The sequence below is a fragment of the Anolis sagrei genome, chromosome 5, assembly GCF_037176765.1.
Source record: "Anolis sagrei isolate rAnoSag1 chromosome 5, rAnoSag1.mat, whole genome shotgun sequence".
NCBI lineage: Eukaryota > Metazoa > Chordata > Lepidosauria > Squamata > Dactyloidae > Anolis > Anolis sagrei.
The window spans coordinates 165,933,446-165,953,485 of NC_090025.1; the positions used below are offsets into that span (position 1 = coordinate 165,933,446).

The window sequence follows — 20,040 nt, forward strand, 5'->3', positions numbered from 1 at the left end:
AGCATTCCAGTCCTGCAGTAAGACCCTGTATCTCACAGACCCCACAACTCACTTCTACCCTTTACTAAAAGAGGAAGAAACCAGGAGATGGAACATCATCCCAAGGACTGAAGGCATTATCCTTGCTATGTAAGTATTGGACCAACCCACTGCTTCTTCTTAAATACCCTCCCAAATGTCCATGCATGCAAAAGTTTACTTTGGCAGCTTGTGGAAATGGCACTTCCTGGTGCATTAACCTCACCCCACATCTTAGAGAGTCATATTTTGGAAATAAAAATCCAAAGAAACTGTGTTGGACAGAGATCAAGTGGGATGGCAGACCACATCAGGTGGCTTTACCTATAGATTCCTGGCTGTTTTGTCATTTGCCTGTGTTGTCCCTAGTCAATTTACTGCAGCGGCTACCTGTTGTCTTTCAGTTCACACTATAGCCCTTACGTTCAGCTGCAACTCTTTGCTCAGGGAAAGTTCTACCAACTTTCCTAGGACCCCAGTGGGATGATTGGGATATATATTGAGTTCTTTGGGATATAGGGAATTACTATGAAACTGGAATTCCTGGGCATTGCTGCAATTCATCACAAAGACAGAAAAGGACAACTGCTGGTGTTTCCTAAACACTGCACAAGAAATTATGTGTTGCAATGCCATTCAAATATAGAAGATATAATTGCAGGTCATTTCAGATCCAGTCTCCTGGTGAATGTTATTCATTTGATTATCATTATCAGAATTTGGGAAAGGTTAATTTTGGATTACAAGTACCAATCCTCAGCTAACATGGCCACTGAGAAGAATTGCCTGAAAAAATAACTTTTCCCAGATGTGATCAGTATTAAATGCATACCTATACGTTGATCTTTTTTCATTCTGCCCTGTTGTTGCTTCTGCTTAGCAGTTTCCAAGGCGTTCTAACATTTAATTTGAAGAGATTATTGGACCAAAGTGTGTGTGGTGTATGTGTCTCTGTGTTTTTCTTCTAGCCTCATTGCCAGATAATTCTGAATAAACAAAGCAAGAGTTTTCTTTTCCTTTCTAGAAAAAGACCCAGAATTTTCACCATCCATTTCTTGCTCACTGCTACATTGACATAATGTTAAAGAGGGGTTTAATAAGAAAAAGAGGACATGACTTGCTTTGACCGGGTATACAAAATGGAAGCTGCAGGCACTTAAAATTCTTAAGAATGTGCCCATTGGAACCATTGATATCCAATGCTGAACTCAGGTGCCATTGGCTTATGGGACACAGATAAAGATATAATATACTCTCCCAAAGAGCTGGCAGTATAAAGGCATGATGCTACAATAGGGAAGTATTACAAATCACAAAGGGTTCTGTGAAACAATTCTAATCTGTCTCATATTGGAACAATTTCCAGTGCCAATTCTTTTGCACAGGAAAACACACAGGTGTTACTAGTTAGTTTTCGCAAATGAAAACAGTGCTTTCTTCCCCCCATCTCCTGCCTTGGTTGGTATTTAAGATATTGCCTTTTCCTGGCACTCAAGCCATGACATTTTGCCTTGGAACAAATGCCATTCTTCTTCTGTTAAATACCATCTGTTGCTATTGGAAGCAGCAGTTGTGGTGATAAATCTGAAAGTAGAGATCCTCATGAGACAGAATCTATAGAAATCCCTCTCCCATGAAACTTCAAAAAAATACAGATGGTTATGTTGATCTAAAGGGGTTTTAAAGGTATTTTCATTCACATCTGAGATTTCTGGTTTGTTTGTTTTGTAAAGTTTGAGAAGTGTGGTTTCCATTTCTTTGTTCTCTTCTTTAGATGAAATGGCGCAGGTTGCTGGTTGTTGTTTTTAAGGAGCTTCCAGAATACAAGAGCAACACTACATGGTCAGTATTATGATGGTAAAGTTATTCATATCTGTCTCCACCTGTAGACTTCATGTTACAAAGTGAATCCAGAAGTAGAGACAAATGCCGTCAGAAATGTATGCACAGTGAAGTGGTCCTCTGGGGATTTTATTTAAAGATAACACGAGGCCATTTCACATTCAATAGTTTTAGTGCTATGATTCAATTTTAATTCACTTGGATGAATGCTTTGGGATCCTGGGGTTTGGTGAGACATGAGAGTCGTTAAACATACCTTCCTGAACTATAAATCCCAGTATTCCACAGGATGGAATCATGGTGGTTGAACTAGAATTATAGTACAGTATAGTTTCGCTTATCCAACATAAACAGGCCAGCAGAACGTTGGATACGCAAAAACATTGGATAATAAGGAGTGATTAAGGAAAAACCTATTAAACATCAAATTACGTTATGATTTTAGAAATTAAGCACCAAAACATCATGTTTTACATCAAATTGACAGAAAAAGCAGTTCAATACATGGTAATGTTATGTAGTAATTACTGTATTTACAAATTTAGCACCAAAACATTGCAATGTATTGAAATAGCTGTGGATCCGGGTGGGAAGCAGACTGCATTGGATAATACAGAATGTTGGATGAGCGAAGGTTGGATAAGCAAGACTCTACTGTACCATAATTATGTCATATAAATCATACACAAGAGATGGGAAATACTTTGAACTGTAGGGACATACACAAGTTTTCTCATAATCGTAAGAAAAGGTGACTCAACAGGTCTCATATAACTCATGGAAAAGGTTCAGACAGTGTAGTCAACAAATTTGGTACCTGCCACGAAGATGTTCACTCCTATGTGAGAGTGAAAAGATCAGAGTGGTAAGAGTCCTTTCCTCTTTTGGGGTTGGATTTCACTGAAAATATTTTGTACAAAAAAAATGCCTAAAAAAGCAATGTAATGGGGTAAAATCATTTTATATTATTTAAAAGACAAGGTTCTTGGTGAGGAAAACCCTTCCTTTTCTGTGAAAATGCATTTATGTTTAACAGCCTTCACAATATTTTTGTAAAAAAAAGTGTTGGCATTTTAAAATTAAAAATTTTTATTGCAAAAACTCCCATAAACCTCCCCAGTTGAGACATTTGTATAGTTTTCATTCTTGCAGACAACAAAGAAATTACAATTTCACAGTATTGGAAACAAAGATTTACTATGCTACATCTTCAAACACAGACATATTCTTCTAGAATAGAGACAGGATTTTTTTCCAGTAAGGTAAAGGTACAGGTTTTCCCCTGACATTAAGTCCAGTCATGTCCAACTCTGGGGGTTGGTGCTCATCTCTGTTTCTAAGCTGAAGAGCTAGAGTTGTCTGTAGACATCTCCAAGGTCATGTGGCCGGCATGACTGCATAAGAACCGGAGCGTGCTCTATGCCGGAGCATACCTATTGATCTACTCACATTTGCATGTTTTTGAACTGCTAGATTGGCAGAAGTTGGGGCTAACAGCAGGAGCTCACCCCACTCCCTGGATTAGAACCTGCAGTCTTTCAGTTAGCAAGTTCAGCAGCTGAGCAGTTTAACCCCTGCACTATTTAAAAATAACAATAAAGTAAATTCTTCTTAAATGGACTGAAATTTCAGTTCTACACTTGCAGCAGCCAATTTCAATAGGTATGCCTAATCCTACAGTGAGATAGGTACATTGTCCTTGTATCAGTAAAAATGAAATCCCACTCAACCTTCCACCTCCAAAAGAGAAAACAGAATGGCAACCTTAAGTCACCACTAGCACTGTTAAAACCCAGCTTTTAAAGAGTTAAGCACTCTGAAAAAAGCCCTGTACCTAAATAGATTAATTTGGATTATTTTCTTCCACATCTGTTTCTTTAGAAAGGAAACATTTATTTCCATACCAAATACGAAAAATATTGGTGAACATTTATTTATTTATTTCATACATTTCTATCCCGCCCTTCTCCCCACAAGGGGGACTCGGGGCGGCCTTACATAAGCATCAGATGATGCTGTCGACATATACACCACAAGAATTACAATTAAAACAGTAAAAAAGCATTTTAAAACATTATAAAAATCATTAATAAATTCATTTAGCAGTAAATTAACATGCCAATAAAACCGAAACCAAGCCGGGAAAATCCAGTGTCGCAATTGTCCAAAATTTCCTTTCCAATTGCCGCTATGAGCAATATGAGCAAATCCTTAACAAAATTCGCCAAAACAAACATCTGTCCCATCCCTCCTGCAGAAATGAGAAATAACTGGACAAAGTTTTTCAAATAAATGCATGTATTTATTTATTTACAGTATTTATATTCCACCCTTCTCATCCGGCAGGGGACTCAGGGTGGATTACAATGCACATATACATAGCAAACATTCAATGCTATTTAGACATAAAACATATATAGACAGACACAGAGGCAATTTAATATTCTAGCCTTTCCGGCTTCGTGAGGGTATGTTCGATTCCAGCCACAGGGGGAGCTGCCCCTTCATCATCCACTTGTGACACCGAGTCCTTGACTGAGTAATTCCTCATTCTTACGCATGCTGCTAGAAGGTTTTATGGTGTTGTAAGTTAGTTAACTTAGCCTCCCCGCATAAATCAGTACCTAAATTTCCTACTTGACAGATGCAACTGTCTTTTGGGCTGCATAGGTCGACAGCAAGCTAGACTATTAATGGTCAGGAGATTACTCTGGCCCAGACAGGCTTTGAACTCATGACCTCTCTGTCAGTAGTGATTTAATACAGCTGGCTACTAACTAGCTGCACCACAGCCTGATCCTATCAATATCAAGCAATTTCTAAGTTACCACTATATTCCTTAATTAGGTTTGCCATTGCTCTGATTTGACACAAAACTTATGAATATGACCTTGTGGAATTGTTGTGTGCCTTTACCCACTCAGTTTTCATGAGTGTATGAAGATTTGGGACCTTATCAGATAAGTAGGGGTAAATTGGGGGACAACGGGGGAAATCATGGGACAGCAGAGGGAACTGTCAGGCTTTTCCCCTTCCATCAGCTTCCATGTTCTTTGTTCCCACATCATTTCCTCATCTGTCCCTGCTCCCTCTTTGCCTCTTCTCTTCTCCAATGAGGAGTTGGGTAAACACCTGACTCCTCTGGGATCTGTTGCCACGATGCTTCCAGCACGGAGCTAAACATTCCAGCAGCAGAGAGAAGTGGGGAGAAGACACTTCTCTCCCTGTGTCTGATAAGGTTCTTAAACACTACTGTACTAGAGTCTAAGGACTTCATCCCATGCAATAAGTAACACGTTGGGGATCATTGTTTTTCCCTTAAGCTTTGCAACACCCTATTTGGAAATTAAACAAATTATTTTCCTACACCCATTGCATGTTTTCCTTCATTCAGCTTTCTTTTCAAATTATCTTTTGCCTTCCCAACATGGGAGACATTTTCCTCCCACTGTTTCCTCCACTGTTTTCTTTTACTTGAAGAAATCCTCTGTGTTTATGATTGCGTAAGTACTTTTTAACACTAGATCTTTCAACAGGATTTCTTCTATTCTGTATTATTCTATATTACAATATATAAGTACAGATATCTCTCAATTCAAAAGGTAACTCTATTGAATTTACATTGTTAAAAAAGATATAAATCACTATTCCTTCTCCTCCATTCTAAAGATTATGGCGGAAGAAAGGATTCTATACTGCCTCTCACTCTTCTTCTACAATGATGTCATTGTTATCTTTACAAGCAGACAATGAGAAGTTCCCATTGCATGTTAAATTTCACATTTTTACACATCTCTAAAGAGTAAATTGAAAAAAAAAGTCGATTGCCAAGTGACTTAGGAAGCATAGGAAAAAAGCACACTTTAGGAACAGCAAAATACCTGGAACTCACAGTACAAGTGTTGGGCTCCATAGGTAGCCATTTCTTAAATGTGTAGGAACACTGATTTTATTACATATGACAAAGTCCCTAGTCCAGTATTCAAAACACTACATCATACTAGCACATCCCTATGACATAGAACCAGCATTTTATACTAAAAGAGCATTGGACCTCCCTGCAACTAGAAGATGAGGGAGTTTTAATTTTAATTTAACTCACGCCATGGAGAATTGAAGAAATGTGTAGAAAATTCTAACCATTCAGTGAATTTTGGCTTGTTCTTTATTTCTTTTTTCCCTCACTTTCAGTGGCTAAGGGGTATCTGACTTACTAATGGAATATACCCACTCTAAACATTTATAGTAGTTTGATACAATAGAATAATACAGTTGGAAGAAACCATGAGGGCCATTCAATAAAACTCCTCGCCGTACAGGAACACATAGTCAAAGCACCCCTGGAAGATGGCAGTATTACTTTAGCCACTACAGCTCTACTTTCTTGGAAACCTGGGATTTGGTTTGGCGAGGCACTTGGATGTCTCTACTAGAGCACTCTAATGCTTGATTCAAGGTGGATCAGCTAAAGTTTTCTAGCAGAGATTGGTAAGTAATAGTATCACTCCAAATTAGAAATTCCAAATTTCTATAGCATGAAGCTATGGCAGTTCAAGTGATATCAAACTACTATAATACAACCATGTTATCTTTTGACTAGAGACCCCCATCCCCTGCGACATCATCACATTCTGAGTCTGGATGGAAGTTAAGATAAAGTTAGGAAAAGACAACCACAAACTGAATAAGCTTCATAAACACAAGGAGAAATAAAGAGAGGATACGATATCACAAGAAACTGATTTCTGGTATAAATGGCTACTTGCCTTATTTTACATTGTAGAGACCTGTGAGTCAGTGATACATTTGCATTGATTTAAACATATTAATGTAAACTCTCAGGAGTTATCCTCTCTTCTCTTTCCCTTCATCCCTCCCTCCTTCCCTCTCAGTCTCTGCCTAGGAAAAACAACTCATTTAGCTGCTTGAGGTAGAGCTGCAAATAAATCTGTACCTCTCAAAACAAGGTACATAGCACTCAAATCCTGTCAATATCTTTCAGTATATGAGGGAGAAAATTTAATAAATACCATACTGGCTTCCTAGTAATAAAAACACAATCATGGCTAAGTAAATAACTTAACAATCTCTTTCATTATAGAAGCTTTCAAAGCAGCAGCTCTGTTAGCCTATTCCCACCAAAGAGCAACCCTTAAAAACTAACAGATGTATCTTAGCTAGAGATTTGTAGATTGCAATATCTTTCTCAAATGCCTGGAGTGCTATATCCAAGCTTGAGGTATATATGTATTGCGTACAAGTTTATGATTGGGAACAGAGCGATATTGAGTGCAGAAAATGTTAATGATATTGTTGACACTGGTTGTAAATAATACGCACAAATATCCTGGCAATAATTATGGCAGTTAAATGAAGAAACATCTGATATTGGATATGAAAGTCTGCTCAGCAGATGCCGTACACATTTAGTGACACTCAAAATCTGCTGTCTGAAACGATGCTTGGGATTTCCAAGATGATCCGTTATTAGAGTTGGTTGAGAACTCCATTTGTTTTTGTTTTTAATACAAGTGCTCCAAACTTGACAATTTTTTCCTGTAAACTTGATGAAAAGAAATCAAAATAAATGTGAACATAGAACAAAGTAAAGCAATTTTATCCATTTGGGAATATTGTGTTTTTATTACTAGTTTTGAATCTTTGTGGTTATGCAATCATTTCTTTGTAGAGCTGAATTAAGGTTGTTCCATTTTTTTCTGAAAGACTAAGAGTTACATGACAGGCAAACACAGTATAATCCTTTCCATTTTGGGAAGGGCTGATTGTATGAAATTTGTCAAGCATGGATAATTTCTTAAATTTAAGTTCATTTTTGAAGAAGTACAAAATACAAGCTCTGGCAAATTTCTTCATGTTTTGGATGGAAAGAACTTGGAGGCTGAAGAAATTTGAGAAAGCAAAATGGATAGGTTTCCACTACTGCCATAGCCAGAGCCAGGAAAAGTTACTTTTTGAAAAATTGCTTACAGAATCAATCGGCCACTATAATCACTTCCACATCTGGAATACTGTGTCCAATTCTGGGCACCACAATTCAAGAGAGATATTGACAAGCTGGAATGTGTCCAGAGGAGGGCGACTAAAATGATCAAGGGTCTGGAGAACAAGCCCTATGAGGAGCGGCTTAGGGAACTGGGCATGTTTAGCCTGAAGAAGAGAAGGCTGAGAGGAGATATGATAGCCATGTATAAATATGTGAGAGGAAGCCACAGGGAGGAGGGAGCAAGCTTGTTTTCTGCTTCCTTGGAGACTAGGACGCGGAACAATGGCTTCAAACTACAAGAGAGGAGATTCCATCTGAACATTAGGAAGAACTTCCTGACTGTGAGAGCCGTTCAGCAGTGGAACTCTCTGCCCCGGAGTGTGGTGGAGGCTCCTTCTTTGGAAGCTTTTAAGCAGAGGCTGGATGGCCATTTGTCAGGGGTGATTTGAATGCAATATTCCTGCTTCTTGGCAGGGGGTTGGACTGGATGGCCCATGAGGTCTCTTCCAACTCTTTGATTCTATGATTCTATGATTCTAAAGGTAAAGGTTTTCCCCTAACATTAAGTCCAGTCGTGTCCAACTCTGGGGTTGGTACTCATCTCCATTTCTAAGCCAAAGAACTGGCATTGTCCGTAGACACCTCCAAGGTCATGTGGCCGCTACGACTGCATGGAGTGCTGTTACCTTCCCATCAGAGTGGTACCTATTGATCTACTCACAGTTGCATGTTTTCGAACTGCTAGGTTGGCAGAAGCTGGGGCTAACAGCAGGAGCTCACACCGCTCCCTGGATTCAAGCCTGTGACCTCTCTCTATCTATCTATCTATCTATCTCTCTCTCACACACACACCACTCCCCGGATTCGAACCTGCAACCTTTCGGTCAGCAAGTTCAACAGCTCAGTGCTTTAACCCACTGTGCCATCGGGGGCAGTGCAATTGTGATATTCTGAGAATCAAAATCCAAGTAGAACCTTTCTCAAATTCTGCTGCCAGGCTTACGGCAACTTGTCTTGGTATTTTCCAGTCCTCTTCTTGCCTTCAAAATAAAAGAAAGGATAACAAGATCAACCACCATCACAACACTATTAAAATGAATTAGAAGCAGAAACCAGTTCCTTAGTCCTTCCTCTCATTAAACAGAACAAAACAATGAGCTCTGGGTTTTGCTTATCTACTACCGAGAGACTCAAATGACAGGACTTTATTGGAAGATTAGTGATTTCACTATGCATTGCAATCATTTCTCCAAATGACCAGGGAAATTTAATCAGACATCAAAAGAAAGGAGAGTGTAGTTAATACAGAATGTTACTGAGACGGGGGCATTTGCATGTCATACAGCTACTTCAGTTAATAAGTAGTTTTTGAAAGTCCAAGGGTTGAATAATGAAGGGTCTCTGGGGATGAGGAATATTCTTTATTCTTGGTTTTCCCCTGTGATTTGATTTCTTCTCACTTTTTCCTCTGAAATGAAACAATTCAGCTCCTGTAAGCATTTCCACCTGAGTAATTCATAATTAAACAATCCATAAACAAAGCCTGCTTTTTGTTTCTTGGAGAATGAGAACACTGGAGGTGGAAATGTTGGTAGGGATTTGACCGTGATGTACAAAGCCAAAGGCAATAGAGTAAGACCCCTGCATCCATGGGCAATATGGTCCCAAGTCCCTCTCGCAATAATGAAACCACTGATAATAGTGAACCCTGTGTCTTGACTGTACTTGGGCAGGAAGCATACCATAGAATCACACTAGAGGACCTAGAGAGGCCCGCAAATACATTTGAAGGGGATATCTTTATGGAAGTGAAACCATGGGGATTGAGTTTGCAGATATTGGGGGTCATACTGCATCCCTTCATGCTGATGTTGGGAGCCTGAAAATGTCAGTGTGGCAAAAGAATGAAATTAGTTCCTTTGAGGAGGAAGAGCAGCATATAAATATTTATTTTTGTTTATTTATTTAGAGCTTTTATAACCCGGTCTTCTCGACCTCCGAAGAGGGACTCAGGTCGGCTAACAGCAGAAAATTCAACACAAAGATAGTAAACATAATACCATCATAATACATCAATACAAAATACATTAAAATACAGATCATACAATATCATACAATTACAAAAGCCAGGTTGTCATAGTTTTATTATTATAAAGTTTTATTATTATAGTTTTATTATAATGCGGCACAACATTTGCTTACTAAATAGTCAACAGATTTGGTTATAGGAAAGAGGATCATCTGATTCCTGAATACATTTACAAATAGTTTTCAAAGTGGCAGCCATGCCCAACATAGGCATTATAGGACAAAAAGCATAATAACAATAATTGCTTCAGGAAGGGCTCCACGGCTGAAAAAGATTAAGAACCCCTGCTTTAGAGAACCTCTCAGCACTTGAACGTTTGCTCTTATGAGAGAGGTGAAAATCCTACTGAACTGAAAGACAAATTTCATGGGTGATGAAAGGTGTATCTACACTGTAGAATTAATGCAGTATGATCTCACTTTAACTGCTATAGCTCAATATTGTGGTATCCTGGGAGCTATAGTTTGGCAAGGCTCTAGCACTCTTTGTCAGTGAAGGCCAAAAGCCTTGTAAAATGACAGCTTCCTTGATTTCATATTAATGACCCATGGCAGTTAAAGTGGTGCCAAAATGCATTATTTCTACAGTTTAGAGACACTCCAAATAATTGTGTGAACATTCTGAATAATGCTGCTCAAGGGTAAGAGGCAGATATATCTACTACTCTTCTTAGTTTGTATTTATTTATGGGTAGAGCAGGTATTCTTCTTAGTTGTTTTATACCATAGAATGTAGTGTTACATTTTTATTTACAACATTTAAGTGTCTGTGTGCACAACTTTTGAAATCCCAAGGAAAGTAGTTTACAGAGCATAACCCTTTCAAATTTGTTGTTGTTTCCTGTGCTTTGGGAGTCTTAGGAAAAAGTCACGCTCTTCATTTTCTGCCTGAGAGCTGATGATCAATTATTAAAATCCTGGCTTAAGTCACAAGCCTACATTGAAAGGGTTGCAAAAACATTGTTCAGCTGCCTTGGTTCTCAATATAATAAGGCAGTTAAAAGGTAAGCAAGCAGGTTGCTTTGTTTAAGCACCACTAAGGAATCACTCGTTGCATTCAGAGATTGCAATAATGAGGCTGAATCTATTTGCTCCTTTTTATGTGTTGTGTTGCAGTCTTATATTGGACAGCATTATCTGATAGCAGCACTTTGTTCAAATGTAAGATTTATTTATTTATTCATTTATTAGCTGTCCCCTGCCATGTGTTGCTGTGGCTCAGTCTGTATATATGTGCTTTGTGTGTGTGTATATATTTGTGTATATGTGTATATATGTGTGTTTGCGTATATATATGTGGTTATGGGCATGCATTGTAATGTATATTTTATTTTTTAGCTTTTTAAGTCCCTTCCGCTGTGTTTTTTGGTGTTTTATGACTGATGGTCACTCGTTGGCCTGATAGGTGTATTGTGTCCACATTTGGTGTCAATTCGTCCAGTGGTTTTTGAGTTCCGTTAATCCCACAAACAAACATTACATTTTTATTTATATAGATTTCCTGCATTTATATACCACTTGTCTCACCTCTGATGGGGACTCAAAGAGGTGTACATCAAGTAATAGCAAGATTCAATGCCAACGTACATTTAAAACCAAAGCATAATATCTAAAACAATGACATATAACTATAAATTAAGACCATTAAAATCATATTATACATAACACATAAACATCATTTAGACAATTAAATGTATAGCAGATCTTTCTTACACTGAATATTCACTTTCCTATAACTTTTGCTCTGCAGCATCTATATCTTGGTACTATTTTGCATTTATTGCAGTTAATAAATATGTCTTACGTTTTTCACTGTAACAGTTAGCTTTCCAGCTGTGTTCAAATATCCTAATCTCTTAGCAATATGAATATCTGTCTCTGTTTTGAGTTTCATACTTTTATCACAAAATGTACAATAGATTGGTTAATCTGCCCCAATGTTAAAAGAGTCCAGGCATATACAGAAGATAGTGCCATCTATGGATTTTAACAGGATGCTGGAGGTTGATTTCTTGTGACTGTGGAAGTCTCTAAAACATAGTATGAACCAATCCATTAGAATGAAATGTCAATTTCTGTGTGACTGGGCTTTTTTGATAATGTTGATCAATCTTTTCCAGAGTTTGGATTGGCAGATTAGCAGTGTAGACTTTTGTACAGTTAAAGCTTGTGCGCCAGCTGCGGCCATACCTTGGGAAGTCTGATCTGGCCATGGTTGTCCACATTTTGGTTACATCCCGAATAGATTACTGCAACACACTCTATGTGGAGTTTCCTTTGAGGACTCTTCAGAAAGTCCAACGGGCGGCAGCCAGATTACTCCATACAGGAGCGCCATACAGGGAGCGCCATACAGGGAGCATACCACCCCCCTGTTATGTCAGCTCCACTGGCTGCCGGTCCACTTCCAAGCATAATTCAAAGTGCTGGTCTTGGCCTATAAAGCCCTATACGGTTCCAGCCCAGCTTACTTATCTGAACGTATCTCCCTCTACGTCTCCCTCATAGTCTAAGATCTGCCAGGGAGTCCCTGCTCTCGGTCCCACCAGCCGCACAAACTCGTCTGGTGGGGATGAGGGACTAAAATCGTGGTTTTGGAACCGGGCTTTTGGCTAGTGGACACAGCAGCACTTTGAACATGGAACTGGACCTGACAACTGTTATGATAATTGGTAACAGATATGTGATTATAGAATTAATTGTTACTGTTTTTAACCTTTTATGTATTTTATACCTATGTTTATTGATATTGTGGCATCGAATTGCTGCCTGTGTTAGCCTTGGGGGTTGAGAAGGGTGGGATAAAAATGCTGTAAATAAAATAAAAAATTAATATAATCAAGTTCAAAATAGATTATCTGGGATGAGACTCTGGGATATAGGGCACTGTAGATCCAGCCTAGCATCCCTCTATCCACAGATCTCCACAGATTCACATCCCAAATTCCAGTCCTGTAACAAAAAGGGATCTACCATTGTATATGAGGATTTTTTTTTCAATTTCATAGAGTCTTAGAATCATAGAGTTGGAAGAGATCTCATGAGCCATCTAGGCCAACTCCCTGCCAAGAAGCAGGAAAATCACATTGAAAGCACCCCCAACAGATGGCCTCTGGGTAAAGCCTTCAAAAAAGAAGTCTCCATCTTCACTTTCAATGGCATTCACATTTTCAAAACTCAAATTATCTCTGTCCCACATAGGAAGACATTTTCTTCTGGGGTCATCCCACCCAGCGCATGTCCGGCCACCCTCCCTCCTGACCTTGCCCTCTGGGTCGGGCCCACAATTAGGCCACAAGGCAAAAAAGTGTGCCCATGTCTGTTCTAAATGTTTCAGGTTTTTTTCTTTCCCTTCTCTTCCCACTTTCTCCCTTTGTCCTCAGCTGCTTGCAAATTTAGGGCCCTTCCACATAGCTATATAACCCAGAAAATCCCACAATACCTGTTTGGAACTGGAATGTATGACAGTGTGGACTCAGATAACCCAATTCAAAGCAGATATTGTAGGATTTCTTGCCTTGGTATTCTGGGTTATATGGCTGTGTGGAAAGGCCCTAAGTTCATATTGCAGAAGTACTTTGCACTCAATCAACTCAGCAGGAAGAAATGGAAAGGAGGGAAAGAACCTTGCCCTTCCTAAACTCAGTTCTTAAATGACAAGGTTTCTCTGTTTAAAGTAGTAATTTTGACTATTCTTCATTATTAATAATTTTTGCATGTTCCTGCCTGCCCACAGTTTCTAATGTGGCTTGTATAGTTGCATATGGGAGTAAGACAGTTCAGTCAAGTTAAGTTTCTCTCCATTTCTCATTTTGGAAATCCTACAATATTTTTGTCGCACTATAATTATGGACCTAAGACTTGATCCACATTGCCTATACCACAGTTTGATTTCGTTAAACAACTAGTTCCTCCACCCATTACCATCAGCAGCTATTCTTGTAGCCTACAGGAGAGTGAGATGTGATGAGAAGCAGAGAATATCAAGAAATGATAATAAGGCCCGTGAAGGCATGTAGGATAGTCATTTTCTTTCTATAAATACAGATAGATTTCCATTGCAGTATAACAAATACTTAGTTTAATGTGGCCTTTATTCTAGGGCACAAGTGAGCATAATAATTAATCCAGTCCTGAGCAAGGGTGTCATAGTAACTGGCTCAAAGCTACAGGCTAAATGACCTAGCAATAGTTTGTTCAGTGAGAAATATAGGAACAGCAAATGCTTGTTCACCTGCTGCAGAGAGGTGTTCCCTCTAGCTCTATCACAAAAGATATAGTGTTTTCTGGATATTACCAAATTAGAAAAATGGCTGAAAATGCATCACAGGAAACACAAGCTAAAACAACTCCCCAATTAGGAAAAGTTGCCAACACTGATGCTCAGGAGGAAAAAGTAGGCAGAAGTACTATGAGCTACGGAAGTACTATGAGCTACGGAACTCACTGCAATGGTTGTCAATGTAGATGGATTCCAAAGAAGACTGGGAAAATTCTTGGATTTTGGTACTATCAAAGGCTACTAGTTAAGGTAGCTACAAGTTATATATTAGGATGGAGCACACAATTAAAAATAACATTATTTTCTGATGGAGGCTGGATCAAATATACCTTTAGTGTGGTTCAATGTGGTTCTTCTTATTTTGGAATGTATACCTTACCTGGTTTGAAAAGGTCTCTTAAGGGCTGTTCCTACATGTGATGGCTGACTACCCCAGTTCCATTTTATAAACAGTATGGAGGTTGGTGACTGAATCTTATTCTGACCATTATATTAGGCTTCATACTGCTCCCAGTCCAGTGACCCAGTAACATTGCTCAATAATTACCTAAATAGTCGAAACAAGTTGACCTATGTGCCTGAGTAACAACTGTGGATGTTACATACTTCTACTACCAAAGCCTTCACCTTCTCTGGAATATATATTGCAGCTTCCAGATATTAGTCAACTAAGGAATAGGCATCACAGCTTAGTAAGCCTTGGAATAACTCTTCTATCACTACAAGCAATCCCTGAAATACAAATATCCAACTTACAAATGACTCATAGTTAAGAACAGGGGTAAGACAACAGGAAGTGAAAGTAATTTTCCCCTCAGGAGGGAAATTTACTCCTGAAAAGAGTAATCATGGGGAAAAGCTGTCTCCACTTAAGCTTTACCACCAATCCTTGTTTCCACAACAAGACATTTTTCTAAAACAGATAATTGAGTATGAGGAGCAAGCATGAGAAATATTTGGCCTTCTGGAATTCTCTGTCTCGAGTTTTTAGAAGCCCCAGCCAATGTGGTAAGGGATTATGAGTAGGATTTATGAGAATGGGGTTGCTGGCCATGTATGTGCCAATGATGTTAGCCAACAGCTCAATGGCATGTAACAGCATGTCGCTATTTGTTGTAATGGGTTTCCAGAAAAATAAGGTGGGGACTAAATAAAGCTCTGGAAACCCAAAACCCTACTCTAATACTTTTTCCTCTGTTAGTTGTATATTTTAGCTTACTATACTGTGGATTATACAGTGAATTAGACATTAACTCTTATGCTCTTCTTAAATGCAGACCTCCCTTTCAACAGATCCAGTGGGCTGAACATTTCTGCCATGGACAATTTCAACTTCACCACTACACTGAGTTCTTGGGAAGAGAACACAACAATATCTGTTTCTAAGAACATTTCTCTAGCTACCACCCTTGGTGTGGATGTCAGTGGTGTCCTTATTCCTATAGTATACCTCATTGTCTGTGTAGTAGGACTAGCTGGGAATTCCTTAGTCATCTATGTGGTTTTGTGCCACTCAGTCAGTGAATCTGTAACCAACGTCTACATCTTCAACTTGGCACTGGCAGATGAACTCTTTATGCTTGGCCTTCCCTTCTTGGCTGCTCAAAATGCTTTGTCTTATTGGCCCTTTGGTTCATTTATGTGCCGGCTGGTCATGGCTGTGGATGCCACCAACCAATTCACTAGTATTTTTTGCCTGACTGTGATGAGTGTTGACCGCTACTTGGCTGTGGTTCACCCTGTGAAATCTTCAAAATGGAGGACAGCACGAGTGGCCAAGGCAGTCAGTGCCACTGTCTGGGTACTCTCTTCAATAGTTGTGCTGCCAGTATTGGTGTTTTCAGAAGTCCCTCAGGGTATGAACACATGTCACATTAAGTGGCCTGAGCCTGCAGCTGTATGGCAAACTGGATTCATTATCTACACAGCTACACTTGGCTTCTTTGGACCACTGCTGGTCATTTGCCTATGCTATCTCCTTATTGTTGTCAAGGTTCGATCTTCAGGCAGGAAGGTACGAGCAGTGACAGCCAAGCGCAAGTTATCTGAGCAGCGGGTCACACACATGGTGGTAGCTGTAGTGGCTGTTTTTGTGCTCTGCTGGCTGCCTTTCTATGTGCTCAATATCATCAATGTTATCTGGACTTTGCCAGAGGAACCTTCTCTTTTTGGTATCTACTTCCTTGTTGTAGTGCTGCCCTATGCCAACAGCTGTGCTAATCCCATAATCTATGGCTTCCTCTCCTATCGCTTCAAGCAGGGTTTCCGTAGGGCCCTCTTGAGGCCATCCCGTCGAGTGCAGAGCCAAGATGTAGCAGCAACTGCAGCAGGTAAGATGGAAGAAGAGGAGGAGGAGGAGGAGGAGGAAGAAGAAGAAGAGATGGAGGCAGAAACAAGCGAGATCTGCAAGATTGCCCAGAATGGTAATGGCAGACAAGAGTGTCGTTCCATCAGTGGGTCTGGAAGAGGAAGTGAACAGAAGCAACTTCCTGAGGAACCTGTCAGCTGTGAGAAGCCCAGCATCATGAGCATTAGCTACTTATAATGACTAGGAACTTTATTCTCTTTGAAATTCTCTGGCTATGAATCACACAGAGTAACAAGTAAAGGGATTGCCCATAAATTAAGCTGTGTCTAAAGGGTTTAAGGAAGCCTGGAAGCAATGTGGGTTGATAAATACCCAGTTCTGTTCTCCAAAGAAAGGTTCAATAATGATTTCCACTGGCCACACCAGAATCACAACTACTGCTGGGTAGGAGCAAAAGTTTTTGGATTTGATTTTAAAAAGGGACCTTCCCCGGCTGAACTGAGTTACTCTTCAATATACTTATCTGCCTTTGACAGACATTACTCTTCAATGTATACATGTCAGCATTTTATAGTAAAAGGGGGTCATTTATTTATTATGGCTTTGTCGCCACACTAAGAATCTGTCTCCTTGACTGCTTCTGAAGTTCAATTTATGAATAATTTAGCCACATTTACACAAACAAGCAAAGCAAAATATCTTAATACAGCCTTCCCCAAGCCAACACCCTGCTTATGAGTATGACTACAATACCTGAATTCACCAGGCAATGAAATCAGAAAGCATGAGATTTGGGGTGTAACACATGGGAATCTAGGAGGGATATAGGGTGCTCTTATGTTCTTTTGGAAGACTGCCTATCAAAATACGGTTGGTTACTGTGTGCCAAAACGCTGAACTAGAAAGGTCTTCAGGCTGATCCAGCTGATAGAAAGGATCAAGTTGAGGAAGGCTGCCTTAAGAGAATTTTAATGACACCATGACTTTAATTCTATTTCTTAAGCAGGATAGATGTGGGGGTTTCTCTCCCCTATAAAACTCTTAAATTCATTAATTGAATCCAAAATATTGGTAGTTGTCTGAGAGGAAAGAGAAAGGCAGAAGTAAAGTTCCTGGGTCTTTTAGGCCACAGTTCATAGAACCCTGATTCTGAGAGCTACAGTTCACAAAAGTAACTTTGCCAAACCTAGAAGACATCTACTAAGGAGTGAGGAAAGAGGATCTTTTTGACTGCATGCTTAGTGCAGGAATATGTCGTGGATGGAAGAACTGATGTCATTGCAGAAATCTTTTAACACAATGACAGTTGGTGCCTTGCCTGTGAGGTGATGCATCCAAATTTAAATCCAAGTTTAAAGGATCTTTCCAAGGCCTATCTATACTGCCACATAACACAGTTTGAAACTACATTATATGTCAGTGTAGATGGTGCCTGAATTATTAAACATTAATCTGAAATAAATTCAGTACCTTGGATAGCTCTTTTAAACCTTCCTAAATTCTTTGTGAATTCATCACTGTGCTGACATGAAAGCCATCGGCCACTATTGTTTTCATGTACAAATCTACCCGTCTGTCACCAAAATTTCTTGATTTTAATGTCCTAATTTAGGAGGAGGAGAAGAAAGGTTTCTCATGTTTATTGTTAAACTATTGGGAATCAGAAATCCTTCTTGATTTATCACAAATCACCCAGAGATCTACCAAAAGATCTTTATCTACCATTTTCCAAGCACATCTTAGAGTCCACATGAAGGAAGGGAATTGTGGTTGGTTCCATCTTCACTCAGCACTCCACCCTGCTGTGGGAGTATAATAATGCAAACCTTCAACATCAGCATGTTGTAAGGATGGCTGACTACAGAGGTGTGTGGGTACAGATTGCCAAATTCCAGTTGCCTTCATATATGTTGGTCTGGAACTGCCATCACCCTTAGCACACATAACCATGTTATTTGAGGATGATTGTCATTTTTGTTCAATATATCTAGATGCCATTTCACAGTGATCTAAAGCAATGCAGATCAATCTATCTGACTGGCAGGGTTGTTTTTTTTTCCTCCCAGGGTCCATTTGTTTCTTTCCTGGAAGCTTATCAAGGACTCACTATTAATGGCTGGACAGCTGGGATCAGTCCATCAACCACCACTTTTGTAGCACTGCTCTATACTGCTGTCTCATGCTAAATACTGTAATGATCCTCCTTGCAGCTTTACAACATATGGAATATGTTTAAGAGGGGTTCTTTAAATATAACTTTCCTTTCAACAGCTTATGGTTGCTGTACCCATGTGGTAAGCAGTGAACAAGGCAGGAAGAGACACCTTGCCATATGTACGTAGCATTTCAGAAGAGAGACCGGTTCTTCAGGGGGAAAAAACATATATTCACCAGAACCATGAATCCATTTTTGTCCTTGCTGCCTTTTCAGTTCAGGGTCAGATCCAAAATAGTATTGCTCTTCAAGCATCTTTCCCCCTGAAATGTCTCAGGGTCCATTTTAGAAGTTGTGATGATAAGGGGATGATGTAGTGCCAGAGAGTATAAAGTAGAAGGAGGAAGCATAACAAGTGTGTCAAAAACATTCATGTAACACTGAGCCTTTTCACCCAGGAATGAAATTAAATCCTGAATTAAAACTTCACCTTGTCTTTATATTTATATTTGGTATTGAGAGAAAGAACTGCCAAATGTCAAAAGCCCACATAGAAATGGGGATGACGGGTTTGCAGCAGACTGCTATCATCCTTCTTCCCATGTAGAGCACTTAAATCTTAAATACTTTGGATGTGAGGAAAGGTCTGGCCAGATGGGAATAAGAAATTCTGAGGATTATGTGGGATAGACTTAAATTATGTCATGTGGACTGGCAAGATTTCTTTCCCAGTATGTCAGGAATGGCATCATATTGGTTCTCATTAAGTAAAACTGCTTCTTTCTTTCTCCTAAAGTCACAGAAGACAAGAAGCCAGTAGCTTGGGCTATGGATCACCACGCCGAGTTGCACCTCTCAAGTGGTGTCCATGGCCCAGTACTGGTCTTTGAACCAACTGTAAAGAATAACATTTCAATCACTTTAAAACATAGGTTCTTCTTATTGCAATTTTCCAGTAAGAGAAAGTATATCAAAACTTTTACAGGACAACATGTACACATACAGACATACAGATTCTATGTAACTACAACTTAATTCACAAACAATCTGCAGTTACATTGGCTAACAAACAAATGGGAATTACATTCCAGGAATTGTGTCTCCAAAATTATTAGCTCTCATTCATTCATTCCTTTCATTCAGTTCATTCATACCCACACATATCAAATCCACATTTATTAAATCTGCACATTATATTTGTACTCAGCATTCACTTACACATATACATTCAGACATCCTCATTCATATATCATCATTTCTACAGTCTTCCTCCATGAAGAACATCTCTTAGGCCAGACTGCTTCCTTGCAAATCTGCCAATGCATAGTTCCAAAACTTCTTAA

The 20,040-nt window shown here is 39.3% G+C and overlaps 1 protein-coding gene across 1 annotated transcript; it reads left to right on the plus strand.

Annotated features, from left to right (window-relative positions):
• Nucleotides 1-39: 39 nt before the first annotated feature.
• SSTR3 (somatostatin receptor 3) lies at nucleotides 40-19,778 on the plus strand. The gene is made up of 3 exons (XM_060776998.2): nucleotides 40-129; nucleotides 1,793-1,860; nucleotides 15,512-19,778. The coding sequence occupies exon 3, from the start codon at nucleotides 15,553-15,555 to the stop codon at nucleotides 16,777-16,779; it is 1,227 nt and encodes a 408-aa protein (XP_060632981.2). The 5' UTR covers nucleotides 40-129; nucleotides 1,793-1,860; nucleotides 15,512-15,552; the 3' UTR covers nucleotides 16,780-19,778.
• Nucleotides 19,779-20,040: the final 262 nt, after the last annotated feature.